The 20,904-nt window shown below is 39.4% G+C and overlaps 1 protein-coding gene across 10 annotated transcripts in view; it reads right to left on the reverse strand.

Moving 5' to 3' along the window:
* Magi2 (membrane associated guanylate kinase, WW and PDZ domain containing 2) overlaps positions 1-20,904 on the reverse strand; it is a 1,408,809-nt gene that overhangs the window by 610,245 nt on the left and 777,660 nt on the right. For all 10 annotated transcript variants that reach the window (XM_060374145.1, XM_060374142.1, XM_060374143.1 and 7 more), the window contains one exon: positions 6,331-6,450. In XM_060374145.1, coding sequence (XP_060230128.1) covers positions 6,331-6,450 — 120 coding nt within the window. The remainder of the gene's footprint in view (positions 1-6,330; positions 6,451-20,904) is intronic.

Raw genomic sequence — 20,904 nt, forward strand, 5'->3', positions numbered from 1 at the left:
CCTCCACTATTGCTGATAGGAATGTAAACTTGTACAACCAGTTTGGAAATCAATCTGGCACTTTCTCAGACAATTAGGAATAGTGTTTCCTCAAGATCAGCTAAAGCACTCCTGGGCATGTATCCAAAATATGCTCAAGTATGCAATAAGGACATTTGCTCAATAATGTTTGTAGGAGCTTTATTCATAATAGCCAGAACCTGGAAACAACATAGATGTCCCTCAACAGAGGAATGGATACAGAAATTGTGGAACATTTTCACAATGGAATACAACTCAGCTATCAAAAACAAGGAAATCTTGAAATTTGCAGGCAAGGGGAAGATGGAATCTCAGATTCATTTTGATTTGCATTTCTCTAATGAATATTGATATTGAGCATTTCGAAGTGCTTCTCAGCCATTAGAGATTTCTCTTATATCTGTACCCATTTTTAAAAAAAAATGGATTATTTTGTTTGATGCTACTTAATTTCTTGAGGTCTTTATATATTTTGGATGTTAGCCCTTTGTCAGATGTAGGTTCGGTTGAGTTTTTTTTTTTTTTTTTTTAATCAGTACCACTTACATTTTTGAAATCAGCTACCATTTGTCCTATTGACAGTGTCTATTCCCTTACAGAAGCTTTTCAGTATCATGAAGTCCCATTTACTGATTGTTGATCTTAAAGCCTGAGATGTTGGTGTTCTGTTCAGGTAGTTGTCTCCTGTGCCAATGAGCTCAAGGATCTTCCCCAATTTTTTCTCTAAAAGGTTTAGTGTGTCTGGTTTTATGTTGATGTCTTTGATCCACTTGTACTTGAGTTTTGTGCAGGGTGATAAATAGGAATCTATTTGCATTTTTTTACATGTAGACATCCAGTTAGACAAGTACCATTTGTTGAAAAAAATGCTTTCACATTTTTATAGGATTCAAAAAGAATAGCTTTTACTAATGTAAAATGTAAGAAATTTGAATTCCAAAGCTCTATTACCAATCTAGTTAAGAAATGTATATTGTTTACACTAAACTGAAATTCACATGTAGGTTTACTTCCATGACTACAACATTAAGGTAGAGGAAAATAAATACTGTATTTGTACTTAATTTGGGCCAATAATACTCCAATAAACTGATGTGCTTTATTTGATCCTCTTAAAATTTGGGGTAGAGTATTAGTTAATTTTCTATTGTTTTAATAAAATACCATGTCCAGAAGCAACTTTTAAAAAAGGGTTTATGTTAGTGTTTGGTTCCAGAGGGATAGAATCCTTACAGTAGGGAAGCCATGGCATGTAATGGAGCAGAAGAAGGAAGCTGGATGTTGAAATTTCATTCTACTTGTAGGAGAGAGTTTTCTAGCCTCAAAGCCTACCTCATAGTGTCATACTTCCTCTAACAAGGCTCTATCAAAGGTGCCATAACTCCCTAGTATGACCACCACTGGAGGAGCAAGAGATCAAGTATATGATCTATGGGTGACATTGCCTATTCAAACTACCAGAGGTAGTTTTGCAATTGGGCCAACGTCCACTTAAAGGAAAAATTTAATTTTATATCGGTAATCTCTTCTATAGATTAAAAATTGCCTTTTTGTAATAGAAAATAAAAAAGGAAAATATAATCATGGATGATACAATGAAAAAAAATGCTTTGGAAAGGACAAGATGATCTCAGTATGCAAATTAAGTGAAACAGTCTAGGCAAAGCTCAGGCAATGAGTGGCTGGTTAATGTGACATTAGGACACTGGCTGAGGCAGATATGATTGATGAGTGGAACTGTGACTATAATATCCCAGATAATTTCAAGAAGATGATGGTGCAGGACTCACTGGTTCATAGTACTGGGGAGTTCAGTACTTGGTCACTTCCCGAAGGCTTGGCATCTATAGATTCATGGATGGAACCAGAAAGTATCATACTGAGTGAAGTGATGCAGACCCCGAAAAGCAAATGGGACGTGCTTTCTTTCACCTGTTGATCCTAGCTCCATGTCTTTAGATGTGAGTGTGTAACTGGAGTAACCAGGAAAGTAAAAAAAGGGAGTGTTGGGGAGAGGGAGATTAGAAGCTCTAGATAGCAGATAGTAGACATAGGTGATAATGAAGGGGGAAATGAGAACAGGCATAGGTAAACTAACTGGGCAGGGGAGGAGGGAAATATCGAAAGAGAGGTAAGGGAGGCTTGCCAACCAACACTGTTTGAAAAAGCCATTAGGAAACATTATATATGATGTCCGCCCCCTCCCCTTCCCGAGACAGGTTTTCTCTGTGTAATCATCACTGTCCTGGGCTCAGTTTGTAGAGCAGGCTGGACTCGGACTCACAGTGAATTGCCTGCCTCTGCCTCCCTGAGCACTGGTATTAAGGTATGCACCACCATGCCTGGCTGTATAACGTATTTTTAAGTTAACATTATCACTCACTTGTTTCTCCCAAGAATTATAGACTACCTAACCAACCAATCAACAAACAAAATAAAACAACAATAATAAAACAGTAAGAGGTATGAGAAACCTCCCTTCAGGTTGTTGATAAGAAAAAAGTGCCCAAGAGGATATAGGCCAGTACTGTCCTTCTGTTTGTCTTCTATAGAGTATCATTAGAGTTTAGAGTGTTAAACTTGCTCATTAAAATCACACATATTTGTAAGCAAGTTTAATTCCAAGAAAGTGATCTGCATCCAAAATGTTCTTTTGGCGTCTGTTCCATAGGAAGCCTATACCTTTAGTCTTTTGATTTTTCTAGCATTCTTCATTTTATGACAAGGCTCATGACTGGGTTTTCGTTCACTAATCAGTAGTATATTGTTAACAGATTATTGGTACAATAAATCAACTTAATCATGAGCCTGACTGAATGTGAAAGGTAAGAGGCATGTTTTGGAAGCCTTGGAAAGGCCCCTTCACTAACTTCCCATATCCATCTTTACTCAAGTCTCCCAGGACACTCAACTTCAGGACCAGGGGCTACTGTTCTGAGGTGAACGAAAATAAAGCATTCGGGCAGGTTTAGGTTGAAAAAGAATTAAGGCTTTAAGAATCACTCAAAATTCTGCTGAGGGGAATATGGGATAGCTGACAATAAACATGCACATTAAGACCCTCCTCCATGTAGGCTTCCTCAAGTAACAGAACTATTCTTTGAAGCAAGATCTTTGACCATGCTTTCCAGAGGCAGAACTGTAATCCAGGAGAGTCTTTTTGATACCGGATCAATAAAATTAAAATAACAGACAAATTTCTTTTTGGCTGCATCTATCCACTAGGATTAAATTAAAATTAACAAAAAAAATTAAAAAAAAAGTGTGTCTACGGAAACTGCTAAAATAACTACATCTCTTTTTTTTTTCCTCACAATAGTTTTATATAAGTGGGCATTTCCCATTGTAAAATCATGTGGCAGGACTAAAGACATACAGAAACAGTAGAAATCATTTTTCTCAATGATGAGTAGCTAAACCAGGCAGTATATAAAGGCTCTCTTTTGTCTTTGCTAATAAAAAGGAAGGCAGCTCTTATTTTTCAGGACAAGAGATGCAGCATATTGCATAAGCTAAGAGGACTGCCCATTCTTTTTCCAGATGGTGAATGGCCAGGCAGTGGAAGCTTGCAGACTAAATTTTGGGAGCACCTTTTGTTAAAAATCCCACACAGGGGATACAGAGTTAATAAAATGTAACTGATAAAAATAAAATAAAATAAAAAAAAATAAAAAAAATCCCACACAGTTAGCAGAAAAGTCTATTATCTTTATTCTGATAACAGCTCGGTATTTTCTTTGGTGTACAATACTGAAGACGGCTTCTCCAGACTGATCAAGGACTCTACAGAGCTGAGAAGACAGGAGAAAGCATGGCAAGGTTGTAAGAGAACAGCCCAGAAACCGCGAAAGGGATGAAATATGATCCAGAGATGTGGGGCTTTTATTAAAGAAATGTTAAAACCATATAAACGATTACTGCTGTAATACTTTATATTAGAAAAGGTCTTTCATGTCTACTTGAGTAATGCAGGATTTCTCCCTGTATATTCTGAGAGCACCAACAGCTGAAAAGGCATCCCCTTGTGTGACATGGATCAGTGAGTAGAGGCTCTAGGTTAGACCAATCCTGAAGGAATGCAAGTGAAGATGAATTTTACTTTCTCCTTAGTTGGAGCTGTAGGACAAACTAAAAAAAATCCTCAGGTTTGAGAGCGATTTCTAGCTTTCTACCATGCAGCTGTGTTATCCAGCAAAAGAGATTTGCATTTATTCATTTAAGCACACACTGATATGGATACCAATTAAAAAGTCCCATATGAAAACCTGGTTAACTGTTTAGTAAGCAGTTCTATATAGAGTGGAGTCTCTAGAATGTTTAACAAGTTGGTCCAAACCTTCAAACTATACCCATGTCTGAAATGATACCTAAGAAAGATAGGAGCAGTCACTTCTTCTCCAAAGCTTTGTTATATTGGCACAGTTTCAGTATGTTTTTCTCAAATTGACTTGGACCTAAAATAAAATCTGACGTAGATTTTAAGGCACTGATGTAAAATTTCGTGGCATCTATTTGATCACAACAACAATAGGAATTTAACATGGACATATGGACTTCTATATAATCAGGCTACAGTCTGCTTCATTGATGAAAAGTCATTATCATTCATCACACTCTTGGAAGGATCCTGTATGATCCCGGTTCTCCACTATACAAATGTGATAATTAAATAAGGTTCTTAAATGCAATTATTGTGTAATTAAAATGTTATTAGAATGCATAAAAAGTAAATATTATTATCAAACAGACCAAAGGAAAATATTCTATGTAATTCATTGTTCATTTTCTCTGACACATTTGATATAATTATTTTCTAATTTATATTGAAAGCATTGTACCTCAGTGACTTGAAGCAACTTTATGTTATTAAATATCTTTCTTATTCATAATGTTTTAAATCAGTCTTTATTATCTCTTTGTTGTGACTTATGCATAGAACTGTTTTCTAGATATTCTCATCTATTTCCTGTAAGTGTTGAAATAAGTAATGCTCTCTACTATCATTTAGGCAGAGTTTTCAACCTAAATTTTCTTAAGAATACTAAACAATGGGAGATATTTAATACTGCCAGAAACCTCACAACCATAGGCCACATGATTTTGTACAAAAAAAAAAAAAAAAAAAAAAAAAAGAGGAAGTAGGCAGTTTAAATGATTACATGGCAGCCGGGCTACTTTAGTGTTACTGGTAGAACTCAGGTGGTGGATGGGCTAAGCAGCCATCCATGTACCACTGGTTTTGCTATTAAATAAGGTTATTTGGCAATATTAATAAGACTGGTTTCATCTCCAGACTGAATAATAATGCATATAAATAGACTTTACACATGTAACAATGATAAAGGAAAGATATTTCTGCTTTTACGTTACTTCAAAATAATATTGCACTATGTCTGATATAAACTTTACTGATCGATTGATTGATTGATTGATTGATTGATTGATTTTGGTTTTTTGAGACAGGGTTTCTCTGTGTAGCCTTGGCTGCCCTGGCCTCACTTCCTAGACCAGGCTGACCTGGAACTCACAGAGACCCACCTGCCTCTGCCTCCTGAGTGCTAGGGTCAAAGGTGTGCACCACCACACCCTGCCCTGACATAAACTTTTATCAAACATAAACTAGACATACAAATAGGACCATCTCAACGTACTATTTACTTCTGTTTTTCAAAGCTATTGTTTTCTTTTATGTAGATAACCCTATAGAGTTTTGCCAATATTACGTATTCACAGAGGGAAGGTACAGAGTCAGGTTTGGAACTGAAGACATTCTGGCCCGCGTTTTTTGCAGTTCTTTGCAGTGAAAAACCCTTCTACGATTCTATGTTTGGGTTTTCCTCTTTGTTCATCTTTGACTGAAACCCACAAGGAGACCGGCCGACTGCAGTAGAACTTGAAATTCACCTGCAGGTCGTATTTTCCTACCTCATGACAGTGCATGCAGAGCGAATTGAGAGCAAGCAACACGGGAAAGCAAACGAACAATGGCACGCCTGACCTCCACCCTGACCTCCTTGGGGTGCCACCAGTGAAACCGGTGGTATCCTGATGATCACAGCTTAGCCTCAGAAAGCAATCACGTGGTTACGCTCTCTCAGTTGACCTAAGCAAATTTATTTCTTCTAGCAACTTGGGGGTAGACTTTGTCCGGATACGTCTTCACAGGTTTCTGAAACCATTTTATTGCAGCCCTCGGACCCAAAGCAGCAGCGCATTCGTGACCAGATACTTGTATGCTCTTCAGACGAGCCAATAAAATAAGTTACGTGACACAGTAAGTACTTCATTTTACTGAAACACTGTGCTTACCTTCATAGGTCCCGCTTTCTAGCAGAGCGCCGCTTTTCTCCAGTTCCATAAAATCCTCAACGGTTATGAAAATGTAGTCCACTCCAGGGACCTCACCCTCCTTATGTGGCCTTGTGGTGCCTAAATAAAAATGAAAAAAAATATTAAAAAACAAAACAAAAGAAACAGTCTAAGCGTCCTGCTGCTGAACTGTAGAAATACCACCACGCCTTTGCGTATTCACGGACACGTTTGTGCATCTCTGGGTTTGGCAGTTTCCTTGTGTTCTTCTGTTTGTTTGGCAACAGGGGGAAAAGAACGGCAGAGATTAAAGTAAATGGACAAAGCATTTTTCTCACTGAGCTTACATAGAGTTCATTGCCATGGAATGTGGCTGAATAGATTTTGTTCAGTGAAAACTGAAGTCATTGTTCCTTTCTTGAAGAGGTGGGCTGACCAGTGGGTCGGGAGTCTACTCGCTCAGGAATTTACATGCTTCACTCCCATGAAAAGACTTCTGTTGTTCTACAGGCTGCTGTCCTGGGATATGAAAACATATTGGAAAGTAGAAACTGAAGCAAATGCCAACTTGTTTTTGTATTCTTCTGATGTGCTCCTTTTGGGGGTTGGATGCTTCGGGTGGTGTTTGTTAATTTTGCACCAAAATAATACATTCCTATGTATTAAATCTGAAGGGTCAAAAAAATCTGTACTAGTACTTCAAACTTAATAATAATAGGAAATAACCAATACTTGACGTTGGATTAATAACTACAGTGGCTGCAATACGAGTTAACAGAGGGGATTTTTCAATCTCTTCCTTATATGGCCTGCATTTCTTCCTTTACTACTGTCTCCAGTTCTTAGCTGGGAGGTGACATTTTCTCCAGGGTTGCCTTTAGGGCTCACAATATCCCTTACGGAGGGGATGGAGCCCCACAGGGTCAATCGGATGAGACCACCAGAGGCTTTCTGGAGAGCACACAGTCTTCCAGGCTTGCTGTCTAAATAATAAACGAGAGCACAGCATATGTAGGGAGAGAGTAAGGCCAACAAGGCCCCAACCCCTCCCTTCTATTTCTATAGCATACACATAGAGCATTTGTGCATGGTTGGTTTGGAATTTACATAATGTACAAATACAAATAGATAAAAAGGAACGTATACAGGGAAATGCAGAAATAATGGCTCATTAGCATCTTCGTAACACTGCATAGGGTCTACACTACCGAGAAAAAAGCATTTTAAACTAACTTTTATTTTGATTCTCTGAATTTTAAATGTTTATTAACTTTGTCAAGGAAGTAGTCAGCTACTTGTGTTTTGGAGTTTGTTGGGATCAAGTCTGAACTGGAAGAGAGTATTGTAAAATACTGTGAAGAATGTAAAGTGCATATGCTCGAAAAAAATGACTTCAGGTAAAAAGAATTCTTATTAGATGTTTTTTAAAAGTCGAAGTGCATTATTTTCGAGAGTTAGGTTTTACAACCCTTTTTTGGGGGTGGCAACCATGTTTTTCTAAATCATTCTTGAAAACTTGCACCCGAGTTTGTTATTTTCTGTAATTTAATTAAGCTGCTTGGTGCAGTATTTCCTGTTGCTTTTATGCTGTAAAATATAAGCCTCCCACATTTAATATGCATAATTTGTCATCAAATTAATGTTTCAATGAGAACTTTAACTTTTAATATCCTGACTTTTATGTGCTTAACCCTTTGAATTAAAAAGGCATTAAAAGAGTTTTGTGCAATCAATTTGGGTTTTTTTTTTCTGTTTATTTAGAGCACACTCTAATCATTAAGCAGAATCGGGTAACAAAGATTCAATTTTCCCTACTAATTTATCTCCATGTTTCAGAAGTCACGTGTTTTCATTACTTCAGTGCCTGCTGCATGGTAATACATCATCGGCACAATGGGGGCTGAAGAGCATATACTTCAGGCCAGATACAGCCTGGAAGACTTCAAATGCAGATGCCCTGAGGCTGTGCCCCTCTTGGTGAGTGTTTCTCCATTTCCGCGCTGGGCCTCAACACGATATATCAGCACAACGTGGAAAACACTCGCGCCCGTTGCTGGATGCTGACACAGAGAGCTAGACAGCCTCGCTGTCCCTCACGGAAGCTCTTCTCCAGTCCCAGCCCTGCAGCTGCAGCTTGACTGAGCGGTTGGTCAGTCCTTCTCTCGGTGTTCTTCGCTGATGACTTCTAGTTCCTTGATCTCTCTTTTCTCTCACATCTTCCCCAATTCCACTTCACTGGCCTTCCTAATCTGGGAGGTATGAGGACAGCGTGGACTCTTTTCCATTGTTTAGTGTACCTCACCATTTCCTTAGTCCGTTCATGGACAGGAGCTGCTACATAAAACTGAACGCCAGAACGCCGCCGATTTCAATGCTTTAATATCTGCTTGATTATACCCTCACTGGGAATTCTTTTTGGGAGGTTTCATTATTATTATTATTATTATCATTTATTACAATTTTTTCAATTTGAATCCCAGCTGTAGCCCCTCCTATATTCCGTACCAATTCCACCCTCCCTCCCTCATCTCCTCCCATGCCCCTTCCCCAGTCCACTGATAGGGAGGTCCTCCTCCCCTTCCCTCTGACCCTAGCCTATCAGGTCTCACCAGGACTGGCTGCATTGTCTTTCTTTGTGACCTGGCAAGGCTGCACCCCCCAACGGGGAGGTGATTAGAGAGCCTGCCATTGAGTTCATGCCAGAGACAGCCCCTGTTCCCCTTACTGGGACCCCACTTGGAGACTGAGTCTATGGACTACATCTGATCTGGGGTTTTAGGTCCTCTCCATGCATTGTCCTTGGTTGGAGTATCATTCTCTTCAGGGATCCCAGGTTTCAGTTTTTATGGCTCTGTTGGTCTACTTTTGGAGCTCCTGTCCCCTCCAGGTCTTTCTATCTCCCACTTGTTTTATAAGATTCCCTGCACTCTGCCCAAAGTTTGGCCATTAGTCTCAGCAACTGCTTCTTTCCTGAAGTTCTACCACATTCCCTCCACTTCCCATGATGCAATTGTTTGTCTTCCTTCAGAAGAAACAAAATACTTTCTTGGTAATAGAGGTGACAATTTAAGCAAAATCTTCACAAGTTCGATTTTTTTTCCTACATTATTATCCGTATTTCATCTTTTCCTTCAAAATTAACACTTGACTGCAACCATGTTTCTACCTTAGGTGAGCACTTTCTCTTTTGCTTAGTTTCAAATTTCAATGTTTTTTTTTTTTCACTTATTGAGGTTCCATGTATTTTTTTTTAATTTCAAACAGTGTAATTAGGTTTTTTTAAAATGTAGTAGATATCTATTATTCCCCCACCCATACACATATATGCACATGAACATAACATACACTACAGACACACATACACACAAAAAAACACACACCTAAGAATCAAATGTGCTCCTTTATTACTTTCAGATTTCCTAACGATGTAGAATGCTTATTGATTTTCTGCTTCGGCCATTATTTCTTGATTTGGCATTGTATTTTTGCCCGCTCACAAAACTCACATCATACTTTCTTCTCTCCTTCCTTTACTTTCAATAGAAAACCTGGTATTTGAATGGCTGACTGATGTATACATTTCATATTATGTAAATGTGTGTCCACCTAATTGCTTTTTTCATCTTTTCTTTTTTATGTAATTTTTTATTACTCTAGATGTAATGTTTTAATTTTAAAGTTTACATAGATTTACCATGAATTCAAACGATGAGTTCCCTTTTTGTTAGATAAATTCATTCCTGAAACGTAAAACTATATTTAGTTTTCATCAAGTCTCTCTTGCTGTAGAAGAAGCTCCTGGAGCCTTTGAACCTGCTACAATCTGGACTTTGTCAGAGCTCCCACAGCTGCCAACAGCCTGGGGATTCACATTGCCTCTGCAGTAGCTCTCTCCCAGATGTCATGACTATTTTTGTGGTTCCCACCCTCGTGTTGGCAGAGCTGATCATCCAGAAGCTTCCTTCCTGTCAGGGGCAGCATGGAAGCCATGTTGTGAAATTTTGCATGTCAGAAATTATCTTTATTCTCCCTGCACAGGAGGCAAACTTGACAGCATTTCAGGAACATATCATGATAGAAGCACTCTTTTCCATTCTGTTCTGCTCAGATTCTCATCATCATTCTTTCTGTCATGTCACCTGGAAGCTTTTCCCAACAGATATCTTCTTAGAACTTCTTTCCTCTCTCATCCCACTTTCAATGCTTTGGTTGGTTCTATGTCCTACCACTCCTCAGTGTCATGCTTCCAATCAACCCTTCCCTGGTGCAAATACTGCCTTTCTGGACTCAGCAATAGCCTTGTCCCTGCAGTGTCTCCCTCCTTCTTTTAGGGTTTATTGTTCTCCCTAACGGCCTGACTCATTCTTTGGCCAAGAGAGGTGATTTGAAAATGTAGACACACCTATGAAAGACTCTACCCAACAGGGTATTAAAGCAGATGCTGAGACTCAGAGCCAAATTTGGGCAGAGTGCAGGGAATATTATGAAATAAGGAGGGGATAGAAAGACCTGGAGGGGTCAGAAGCTCCACAAGGAGAACAGAATCAAAAAATATCTGGGCCCAGGAGTCTTTTCTGAGACTGATACTCCAACCAAGGAGCATTCATGGAGATAACCTAGAACACCTGCACAGATGTAGCCTGTGGCAGTTCAGTCTTCAAATCGGCTCCCTAGTAAGGGGAACTCAGTGGCTGGCTCTTTGATCACCTCCCCCTGAGTGGGGGGGGGGGGGGCAGCCTTATCAGGCCACTGAGGAAGACTATAAAAGACAGTCCTGATGAGACCTGATAGGCTAGGGTCAGATGGAATGGGAGGAGGACCTCCCCTATCAGTGACCTGGGAAGGGGCATGGGAGTAGTTGAGGGAAGGAGGGAGGGTGGAATTGGGAGGGGATGAGGGAGGGGGCTACAGCTGGGATACAAAGTGAATAAATTGTAATAAATAAAAAAACAATATTAAAGAAAAGAAAGTGTAGACACATTAGACACAGGAAAGTACCAAAAGCTTCGGGATCGGATGATGCTCAAGCAGAACCCATCAAGGTGATGCTCATGGGGTAGCAAGCTGTAGGGTTTTTATTTTTTTACATGCCCTTGCTTTCAGGAGACACGTGAGAAGATATAATTTAATAATTCATAGGCTAGGTGTGGTGGCAATTTTAATGCCAGCACACAGGATACATAAGCAAGTAGACATCTATGAGCTTGAGGTCAGCCTGGTCTACACAGGAAGTTCTGGACCAGCAGCCACATCTATACAGTGAGACACTGGTTACAAAATAATAATAATAATAATAATAATAAATAATGAAAGAAACTATTTTTTTTGTTAAATAAATACCTGCTTTTCTTTCTACACCATTAGAATGACTCTTTGGCTTGGAAGGAAAAAAATACCTGTAAATTGTATGCTATTGTCCAGGAGAATGTAATCTGTGGAATTAGCCTGAGGGCACTGGTAGTTCACCTCAGCATCACTTGAAATTTGGTCCTTTACCTTTCGAGGTCAGGTGTTCTTATGTATGCAATGGGGCATAGGCAGCATCTTTTTAAAGGTAATGTGTGCAGCAAGTCAAACAATTTCTACCAGGTCTTTACAATAACATCTGACACTTAGTAAGCACTTGACAAGGACTGTGTCCTTATTTGTTGTCCTGAGAAGTAGAGCTGACATTCTAGATTCCTGTTGTTTTCATGAACTCATGTTGTCATATTGAATACTTACAATGTACTAAGCAATATAATAAATGCATGTGATATAATTCTGAAAAACCACAGAAAAGAAAAAGTACACTAAATTCTTAAAAATAACTCTATGTCTATTACATAGCTTTGCTTAGGCCATCTCATTGGACATATTAATTGCCAAGCATAGCTTTTTACCCTGGACTTTCAATGTTAGTTTTGGCAGGCTGGCAGCAAGACAGTGCATGATGGATTCTGCTGCCTGATAGGAAGGTTCACACAAGCAGTCATACATCTGGGCAGGGAGAAGGCTCAGGGGGCAGAGTGCTTTCCACGAAGACTGATGGTCTGGGTACAATCCCAGGATGCACATGATGGAAGGAGGAAACTGATTCTTACAAGTTGTCCTCTGAACCCCACTTGTGCACTTGTGTGCATGCACATACACACATATTCATGTGCATACATAAATAAATATAATTTTAAATGAAAAAGCAGAAGCAATCATTCACCTATCAACCCTCAATTTTAAGAGACGAGATGGAAACATGGTGTAATCCAAGTGTTTTAACTTTAGAGTTGGGGACATTTACATCCATTTCTGTTTTAATGTTTTATGTATGTGGTCCTAGATGAAAACATTGTTTACTTGATCACCACTGTTCTTATCATTCATTCAATTAAACAATAGCTATGAAAGGCATTATGAAAACAGGAATGTCATGGCAATAGTACCCACATTCCACTCAGCAGCAGGAGCAGCACAGTCAGAAGTATTCTAAGTTCTCAAACATCACCGGTGGTTTTAGAGTCTAATAGACTTAAAATAAAAGCCAACCAGCTTCATTCATGATACTTGCAAGTAAGAACTTCTTTTGACTAGAGATACTAGTTGATTTGAAAAAATAATGTGACTATGAAGAGACAAGAAATAAATCCATTTTCTTTGATGATGCACTAACCTATAGCTTATAATGTCTTGGCCATTGTTTCGTTTTGAATGACACCATAAAACTAATAGATCTTGTGACCTGGATTGTGAGAAGTTGCTCTTTGTTGATGCATTTGAAAATTATAAAAGTTCTTACAAAAGTGGGTTGGTACCCTTTGGGGGGGTGGACCTTCCCTTCTCTGAGAAGAAGGAGAAGGGGAATTGGGAGGAGGGGACATGAAGTGACACTGGGAGGAGAAGAAGGGGGGGACTGGGATCAGGCTTTTAAATAAATAAAATTTAAAAGATGTCTACAAAGCCTCATTGGTACATTATTTGACTTTACCTGCAGGCATAGTACCTACAACAATAAGGATAGAAAACATAATTTTAAGTTTATGCATCCAGGAAGAAAGGATACTAGTTAATGTTATAATAGTTGGTGAAGCAAAGATCAGATGAGAAAAAAGCAGGTAGAGATCTACAAAGGCTTGTTTGGCAAGCGGTATGATTCTAATAAGGCCAATCCACGTGAAGTGAAATGTGAAATGAAATGAAGTGTTGCACGAAGGTAATTTGCAGGCAAAGGTAATTAATATGTTGGCTGGAAAAACAGTTATGCTGAATTTCCTGAAATGGTTACTTACCTTATTTTTATGCCAGAATAATTATAGTTGCTTTCCCAACTCAAAAGACTGTGAGTAGAGAGTTGACAGGGAAGTAAGACTCAGCACTACTAAGGAGCCATCCCACAGCATTTGAAGTAGGATGGCAGCCGGGGAGGATCAGAGGGAAAAAACGGTGATTCATCAGAGAGCTGAGGCTGAGGCACTTTCTCACAGTGCCTTTCTATTTTCTGTTGGTTGTAATTTTCCTAAATAGTGTATAGAAAAGTCCAAAATAAATTTTATTGTCTAAGTTATGTCTTATATAATTCAGTTATATTTCTTCTAGACCACTCCTCAAGAGGAAAAATAAGTGGAATGAAAGGGAGTAAATATGACTAATAGAGCTTATGTTTTCTGTCCCATTGCTTAACTTCTTAAAGGAAACAGCTTATATGATAATTGGACAGTTAAAGACTGTATGAATAATACCTCTATCTGTAGGTAATAAAGGCATCCAGTGCTTAAACTCAAGGTGCATGCCTGAGAAGAATGAGTTTTCTCACAAATGGTTAGTTTGCTGATGTGCAATGAAAGTATATGAAGGCTACTTGTCATTTGATAACCACGGCAACTGGGGATGCCAACTGAATTCCTAAAAATTCTACCTTTAAGTGAAAGAGCATTGTCCCTTTCACCTCAGGAAGAAACGAGAATGACATATGTGGTGAATTTAAGTCTAGAGCACATTTTCTCTTCGCTTTTTAGTATTTTTTTTTTAATCCATATACGGATGTTGGTTCAGCACAGCAGTCTCCTATGATCCATTTTGATGTGCTGGCAAGTTCTACAGTGTATGCCGTGCAGTATGTGAAGAAATGGATCTGGAGCTGACCATCAACTGTCAAGGGGATCTAAGCAGATGGGTCACCAGGGGACAAGCAGAGCGACTTCAGCACTCCCCCCTCCCCCACCCCCGTATGCTCTTTCTCTCTTTCTTCCTGGTATTTCTAAATTTCAAGTTAAAGAAAATAAATCTTGACAGCTAGGGCAATTCCCTTTGGATCGGACTTTTAATTAACTCACTCTTAGATTCCTAAAATCACTCCATCAGTTTGCAAGTTACTCTTTAGCAAGTGTGAACCTCATACCAGAATGGTATGTGTGCTTCCAATAAACACATTGATGAGACTCCTTTAGCCAAATGCCTTTAAATCAATTTTCACATAACCAGGCTTGGTTGATTTTATTACGCTTAGTTTTAATGATACCATATCTAAAAGTATGGCTTTGTTCAGTTCAGTTGAACTTGGCGTGAATATCCAATAGTCACATTACTATAGAGTTCAGAGTTCCTGGACTCACAATCCTCCTGCCTCAGCCTGCTGTATCGCTGAGAATACAGGCACACACCACTGCACCCAGAAGTACTTGCTACTGAAACAACTTATACACAGACACATCCTGTCAGCAATTCCACATTTCACACACACAATCAGATCCCTGTTGTAAACACTAGCAAAGAGAGGATTAAGGTGAGAAGTACCGCTTAGAAGTTAAGGCTTGAGATGGATGTTAAGACTCCCCAGCTCAGTAGTAAGGTGCTTAGCGTGAATGAGGCCCTGATTTCAGTTTGCAGCACGACCCCACCCGACCCTTGTCACACACACACATGCACACAAATGCTAGTTTACTTGCTGCCTTCCACAACTGGAGCTCAAAACTCCCAACATCAAGAAAGAAAAACAATTTTCCACGGTGATCATTTTTATATTGATGTACATGTACACACATTTTCTATTGTAAGGTATGCATGTTAAACGATCATATGTAGTACGGTTGGATGTTGGTCTGATGCATGTTACTGGCCGTCAAGATCAGGTTACACCTATTGTTGTTTTGTAAACCTGCCTAAGACATACCTGATTGATCAAATGGCCTATTCCTGGCCAGGGCAGAATGGAGTAGGCATGGCTAACGTTTCTGGGCTTGGAGAGGATAGAGACAATCACAAGAGACAAATAGAGAGGAGGAAGGAGGACGCCATGATGTTTTAGTGTGGAGAGTAAGCCATGTGGGCCAAAAGAAAGGACTCTAATAATGAAGTGGACGGGCCAAGATGAAGAATAAAATCACATACCATGGATTTATATGTATGTAGGGGGAGAACAGATGCGGATTAAGGCAGATAGCTGGGAGATGGATGGTGAGGATATTGAGACAGTGTAACCAAAATATCTGCCCTGCTCAAGGTAAATAAGGCAATTATAAACCTAACAGGTATCAGTGTCTTATTATTTGTGATAGCACATTAGATAATACTGTTGTGATAACCACAGGGCCAATAATAAACATTATCTAGCCCCACACTCATTTAATTATTTGCTACAGCACAGTACTGACTCTATCAACATATCACTCACTACTGACATCCAAGCACTTTGCACTGAGAAAAAACTGGGGCAAAGTGAATGTGTTCATCCATTCATTCACTCACCCATTCATTCACTTATGTAGCCATATGAATTATCATCACTCTCGTTGCAATGAATCTACACTCTAAATCTTGGGGTGTATGTATACATGTATGAGACCTGCACACGATCATGTGTGTGTAAGCAATATTTAATAGGTATTGGTGCCTGTGTGAGCACTTGTGGGTAGAGGCCAAAGTCAATGCTGGGGTGTTCATTGATTGTTCCCTACCTTAATTCTTTTTGAGAGGGGCTCTCACTGAAGTTGGTGCTCCTTGATTTGGCTAAACTTACTAGCTAAAGCTCCAAGGATCTGCTCATCTCCACTCCTCAAGCACTAGAGTTTCCGAGGTAGGGCAGAGCAGGCACTTTAACCACTCCACTATCTCCAGTTCTGTGGACTATTATCAGTTCTGTGATACCCAGGCCCATCTCCTTTATCTACCAAATAGCAGAGGAAACTATAGTTGTAAAACTCATGTTCCTCATAAAAATTCTGTCTTCGCTTCACTTGTGCTCAAAACACAGGAGGAAAAAATGCACCGCCTACGTGTGCAAGACTCATAGAATGACACACCAAACTAAATGCAGACACTTAGGGATCTATGTACTGGAGATTTCTGTGAGGTTTTTTTTCTAACAGGCATTTAATATATATAAAACTTAGAAGAAACATTATAGTATGAAATCTATGCAATTTGTAGTTTTTTAATTTTTATTATTAATTACATTTTATTAACTCTGTGTCCCAGCTGGATCCCACTCCCTCATTCACTCCCAATCTCACCCTCCCTCCCTCATCTCCTCCCTGGCCCTTTACAAGTCCATTGATGGGGGGGACCTCCTCCTCATTCATTTGATCCTGTTTTATCAGGTATCTTCAGGACTGGCTGCAATGTCCTCCTCTGTGACCTGGCAGGGTTGCTCCTCTCTTGGGGGGTGGGAGGTCAAAGAGCCAGCCATTGAGTTCATGTCAGAAATAGTCCCTGTTCCCCTTAATGGGGAAACCCACTTGGTTACTGAGCTACCACAGGCTACATCTGAGCAGAGGTTCTAGGTTATATCCATACATGGTCCTTGATTGGATTAACAGTCTCATATAAGACTCCTGTGACCAGATATATTTGATCCTTGTGGAACTCCTATCCTTTCCGCATCATACTAACTCCTCCTTGTTTCATATGATTCTCTGCACTCTGAAGAAGGTTTGGATATGAGTCTTAGTATCTGCTGGTGGGAATGTAAACTGGTACAACCACTTTGGAAGTCAATTTGGCACTTTCTCAGACAATTAAGAATAGTGCTTTCTCAGGACCTAGCTATACCACTCCTAGGCATATATCCAAAAGTTGCTCAAGTACACAACAAGGCCATTTTCTCAGCCACCAACGGAACAGGAAAGCACACCATGATGGCAAGACTCTTGATGAGACCAGAAGATGAACGGCCTCTTTTGTTTCCAAGTCATTTACTTTTGAATTTTTGGTTTTGATTCTTTAATGTTTAGATATGCTCTCTACATGGCATTCTATAAGGTTCTTAAAAAATTAGTCTCCTCAATTTATTATTTAGCAGCTGATATTTCAAGATTATATACTGAGCCTAAAGAAAGACTTTTTATAGAAACAATATATATTTAGTTTGACGCTTTTATACGGTCCTCATGTAAAATTAATCTAGGCCAGAATGAGACTGTACAGGCAGCCACAGCCTTTTGAGCAATGCAGACATTACCATGAACTTCATTGCAAAGTTTAGGGGCTCATCAGTCTTTAATTTTATCACTATTACAAATTTAATGACATCAGCTAGTGGCACGTATGTCTCTTTGGCATCTGTACTTTGAAATACTCAAGGTACATCCTAGTATACAGTGACCACAGAATATCAGAAAATACACATAAAAATAAAAAGGCAGTTAAATCTTCAGAAATTTCAATACAATAAAAGGATTGCTAGATTATAAGTCAGACATTGCATAATTGAATTATCAAATATTAATTTCCCCCCACTGCAGTTCTAGAACACACAGCCATCAAACTCTCACGGAGTCAATGAAAAGAGAAGAGAAGGTGTAAGTGTGACGGGGATCAGGCCAGGTATCCTGGGCAAGGTGCTCTCACATAGGTAAGAATCTTGAGTTCACGAATTCCCTGTGCTTTTAGGAAAGTTCATGCCCACGGGTCTAGCTGTTGCACCTATTTCTGATTTACCACAAAATACCATTTACATTTAATGGAACATAGAACAGAAACATACAAGTTCTCGTCTTTAAAAAAAATATTGTAGAATTATGGCATATTCTAACAAAAATATACTGAGAGGCCCTTAATTCTAATTGCCATTGAGCAGTCATGTTCACAAGATATCTGCTTATATTTTAAGGGACAGACATTTGTTCCTACTCAGATCAGAGTGATGGTGGGGCAGTCATCAAATATTGCATTCTACTACCTGGCTAGGCTTCAAACAGCTTAAGAGAAAAGGGAAGGATTCAGCATTCTGCCAGGGAAAAACATAAAAAGTGTGTGCTATGGAAAAGGGCTTCTGCCTTTCTGAGATTTTATGTTAGGCACAGCCTGAAGCCCCACATCCACAGGACCCCTTAGGTTTCAGGGGCAGCAGGACTCCCGGTCCAATTATCATCCCCTGCAGGACTCTGCAGTCTTAATTTCAGTCCACTGTAATCCTTTCCTTATTGGACAGCAAGAGAAAGGGGATAGAGAGAAAGCAATGGGTGTTGTGAGGGGCCAGATACTCATTTGCAACCTTTGTTAGAAATTTTTACACCAATATATTAGGATAAAGCATTACCACAATCCACAAAAACTGTTGTCTCCAAAGACTCATAAATCATTATTCCGAAGAGTTGCAATTATCATGAGAGATTAAGAGAAGTTTTATGAACTAGAAACACAAAGGAAAATTACAAGAGAATTTCAAAGGACAGTTAATTAAGTCACTTCAGGTAGGAAAGCTACTAAGTTAATAACGAGTTATCAAAGTAAATATTGAATGGTTTTAGAGAAAATGGTTGTAATTTTAGAGAAATCCTTACCTCCATTACAGAACAATAGAAAACAGGCTTACCTGCCAGAAATGAGACACAACACAAAACTATCAAGGGGAATACCATCAATTCAAAGCTGGACTCAGAGCAGCCCCCAGTAGAAGAGTGACAGAAGAGCTCATCCCTGAAAGAGTGACAGCCCTCTGGCTCTCAGGCACACAGTATTAAACACCATCCCCTATAAAGCAGGCATTAAAAAAAATAACACTCTGGCATTAAAAAATAAGAAAGACCCAGACTGGCCAAATTACGGAATACTTGAATCCATATTCAAACCAACAATGTTTATATAATACTTTAAAGTAAAGTTAGGTAGCCTCTATCTTCCTGGTTAGAATCTGTCCTGGACTCGCAATGCACAAACTTCTAAAAGGGCCAGAGAGGCAGCTGTCTCAGCTTCACTAGCAAAACCACCTCTGGGGTCACTTCCTTGCTGTGATCCCTCACATGGAATACATTAAACAAATGAGCATGGCTCTATTCTGATCAAATTGCATTGACAGGTCAGTAGTAAGGTGTGACTTGCACGCACACAACTGCCCTTGCATCTAGGTTTTCATGGTCTGTGTCTTGATGCTCTTGTCTTTTTTTTACTTGTACTTATAAACAGCACTATGCAAATGAATGCACTTGAGTGTGTATAACTTCTACACAAAGATGGCCATCTCGGAAAGGGGGGTCGGCATTAAATATTTCCCAAACACATCCTTCTTTCCTCTGAAAATATCTTATATATACAGGGCAACTAGTAGCTTCCTAATTTACAAAATAAAGGGCGGTCACTGAGAAAGCAGCAGGTACCCATCCGCCTACAGCAAAGAAGAACTGTTCTCCTCGGGGTTGTCTTCCTAATTGGAAGAAACAGAGGTCAAGGGGGTAATGTGTTTCGTGACTCTGCATGGAGTGCAGAGCCCCATCTGCCCCCCCCCAATGAACGGAGGTGAAGGTGCTATGCTTGTCTGAGGTCATGGATTAAAACGTTCATTTATTTTGAGGTGAATAACATCTTTCCAATCTTGCCTTCAGTTTAGGGTACAATTCCATGGCACTGCTTTGGCAGACACTGGAATTGAGTAGAAGGAGGCATCGATACTTTTAGTGCTGAAAACAGATACCACTTTTATGAATTTCGATCTGAAACACACCATATTTATACAAAATTTTCACCATGAACATCAAGCTACGTATCAGTTTGTAGAGAAAGAGGCATTTACAGTCATTTCGTATTTGAGAAGAAATGTGTTGATAATTTGGGGTCAGTGACGTGGCTCAGGGGTTGAAAGCGCTTGCCTTGCCACCACGTCTTACAGTCTGGGATCCATCCCCATGAATCACTTGGTAGAGGGAGAGAATCAACCCAAACTGTCCTCTGACCTCCACACACCAGTCATGGCACAGATGCATCTATCTGTACACACAGGCAAATGTGCACACACACAATTAAAAATGTAATAGAAATAAAAATGTTTTTACTTGAAATAAATACTTCCAATTATATGACAAAATGTGTAAACAATCCACATAAACCTTAAATTTAAAGCTATCATTCAATAAGACCAGCATAATATATAAAGACAAACACTTCATTTGTTTGGGTATTCATAGAATGTTGAGAACGAATCTTTCAGTACTAGAAAACTGATAGGACCAATGAATGTAGGCAAATAAATTGCATATTAAGTTTCCCATTGTTGGTCTTGCTGATCAATGATAGCATTTCCTGGGCTCTGATGTTGGTCCAGACACTGTACATACACCTGGTGCTGGTCATTCCTGGTGCTCCTTCTTAAATCCTTAAGCGGGCGATACA

Source organism: Meriones unguiculatus, chromosome 21, assembly GCF_030254825.1.
Source record: "Meriones unguiculatus strain TT.TT164.6M chromosome 21, Bangor_MerUng_6.1, whole genome shotgun sequence".
NCBI classification, from domain to species: domain Eukaryota; kingdom Metazoa; phylum Chordata; class Mammalia; order Rodentia; family Muridae; genus Meriones; species Meriones unguiculatus.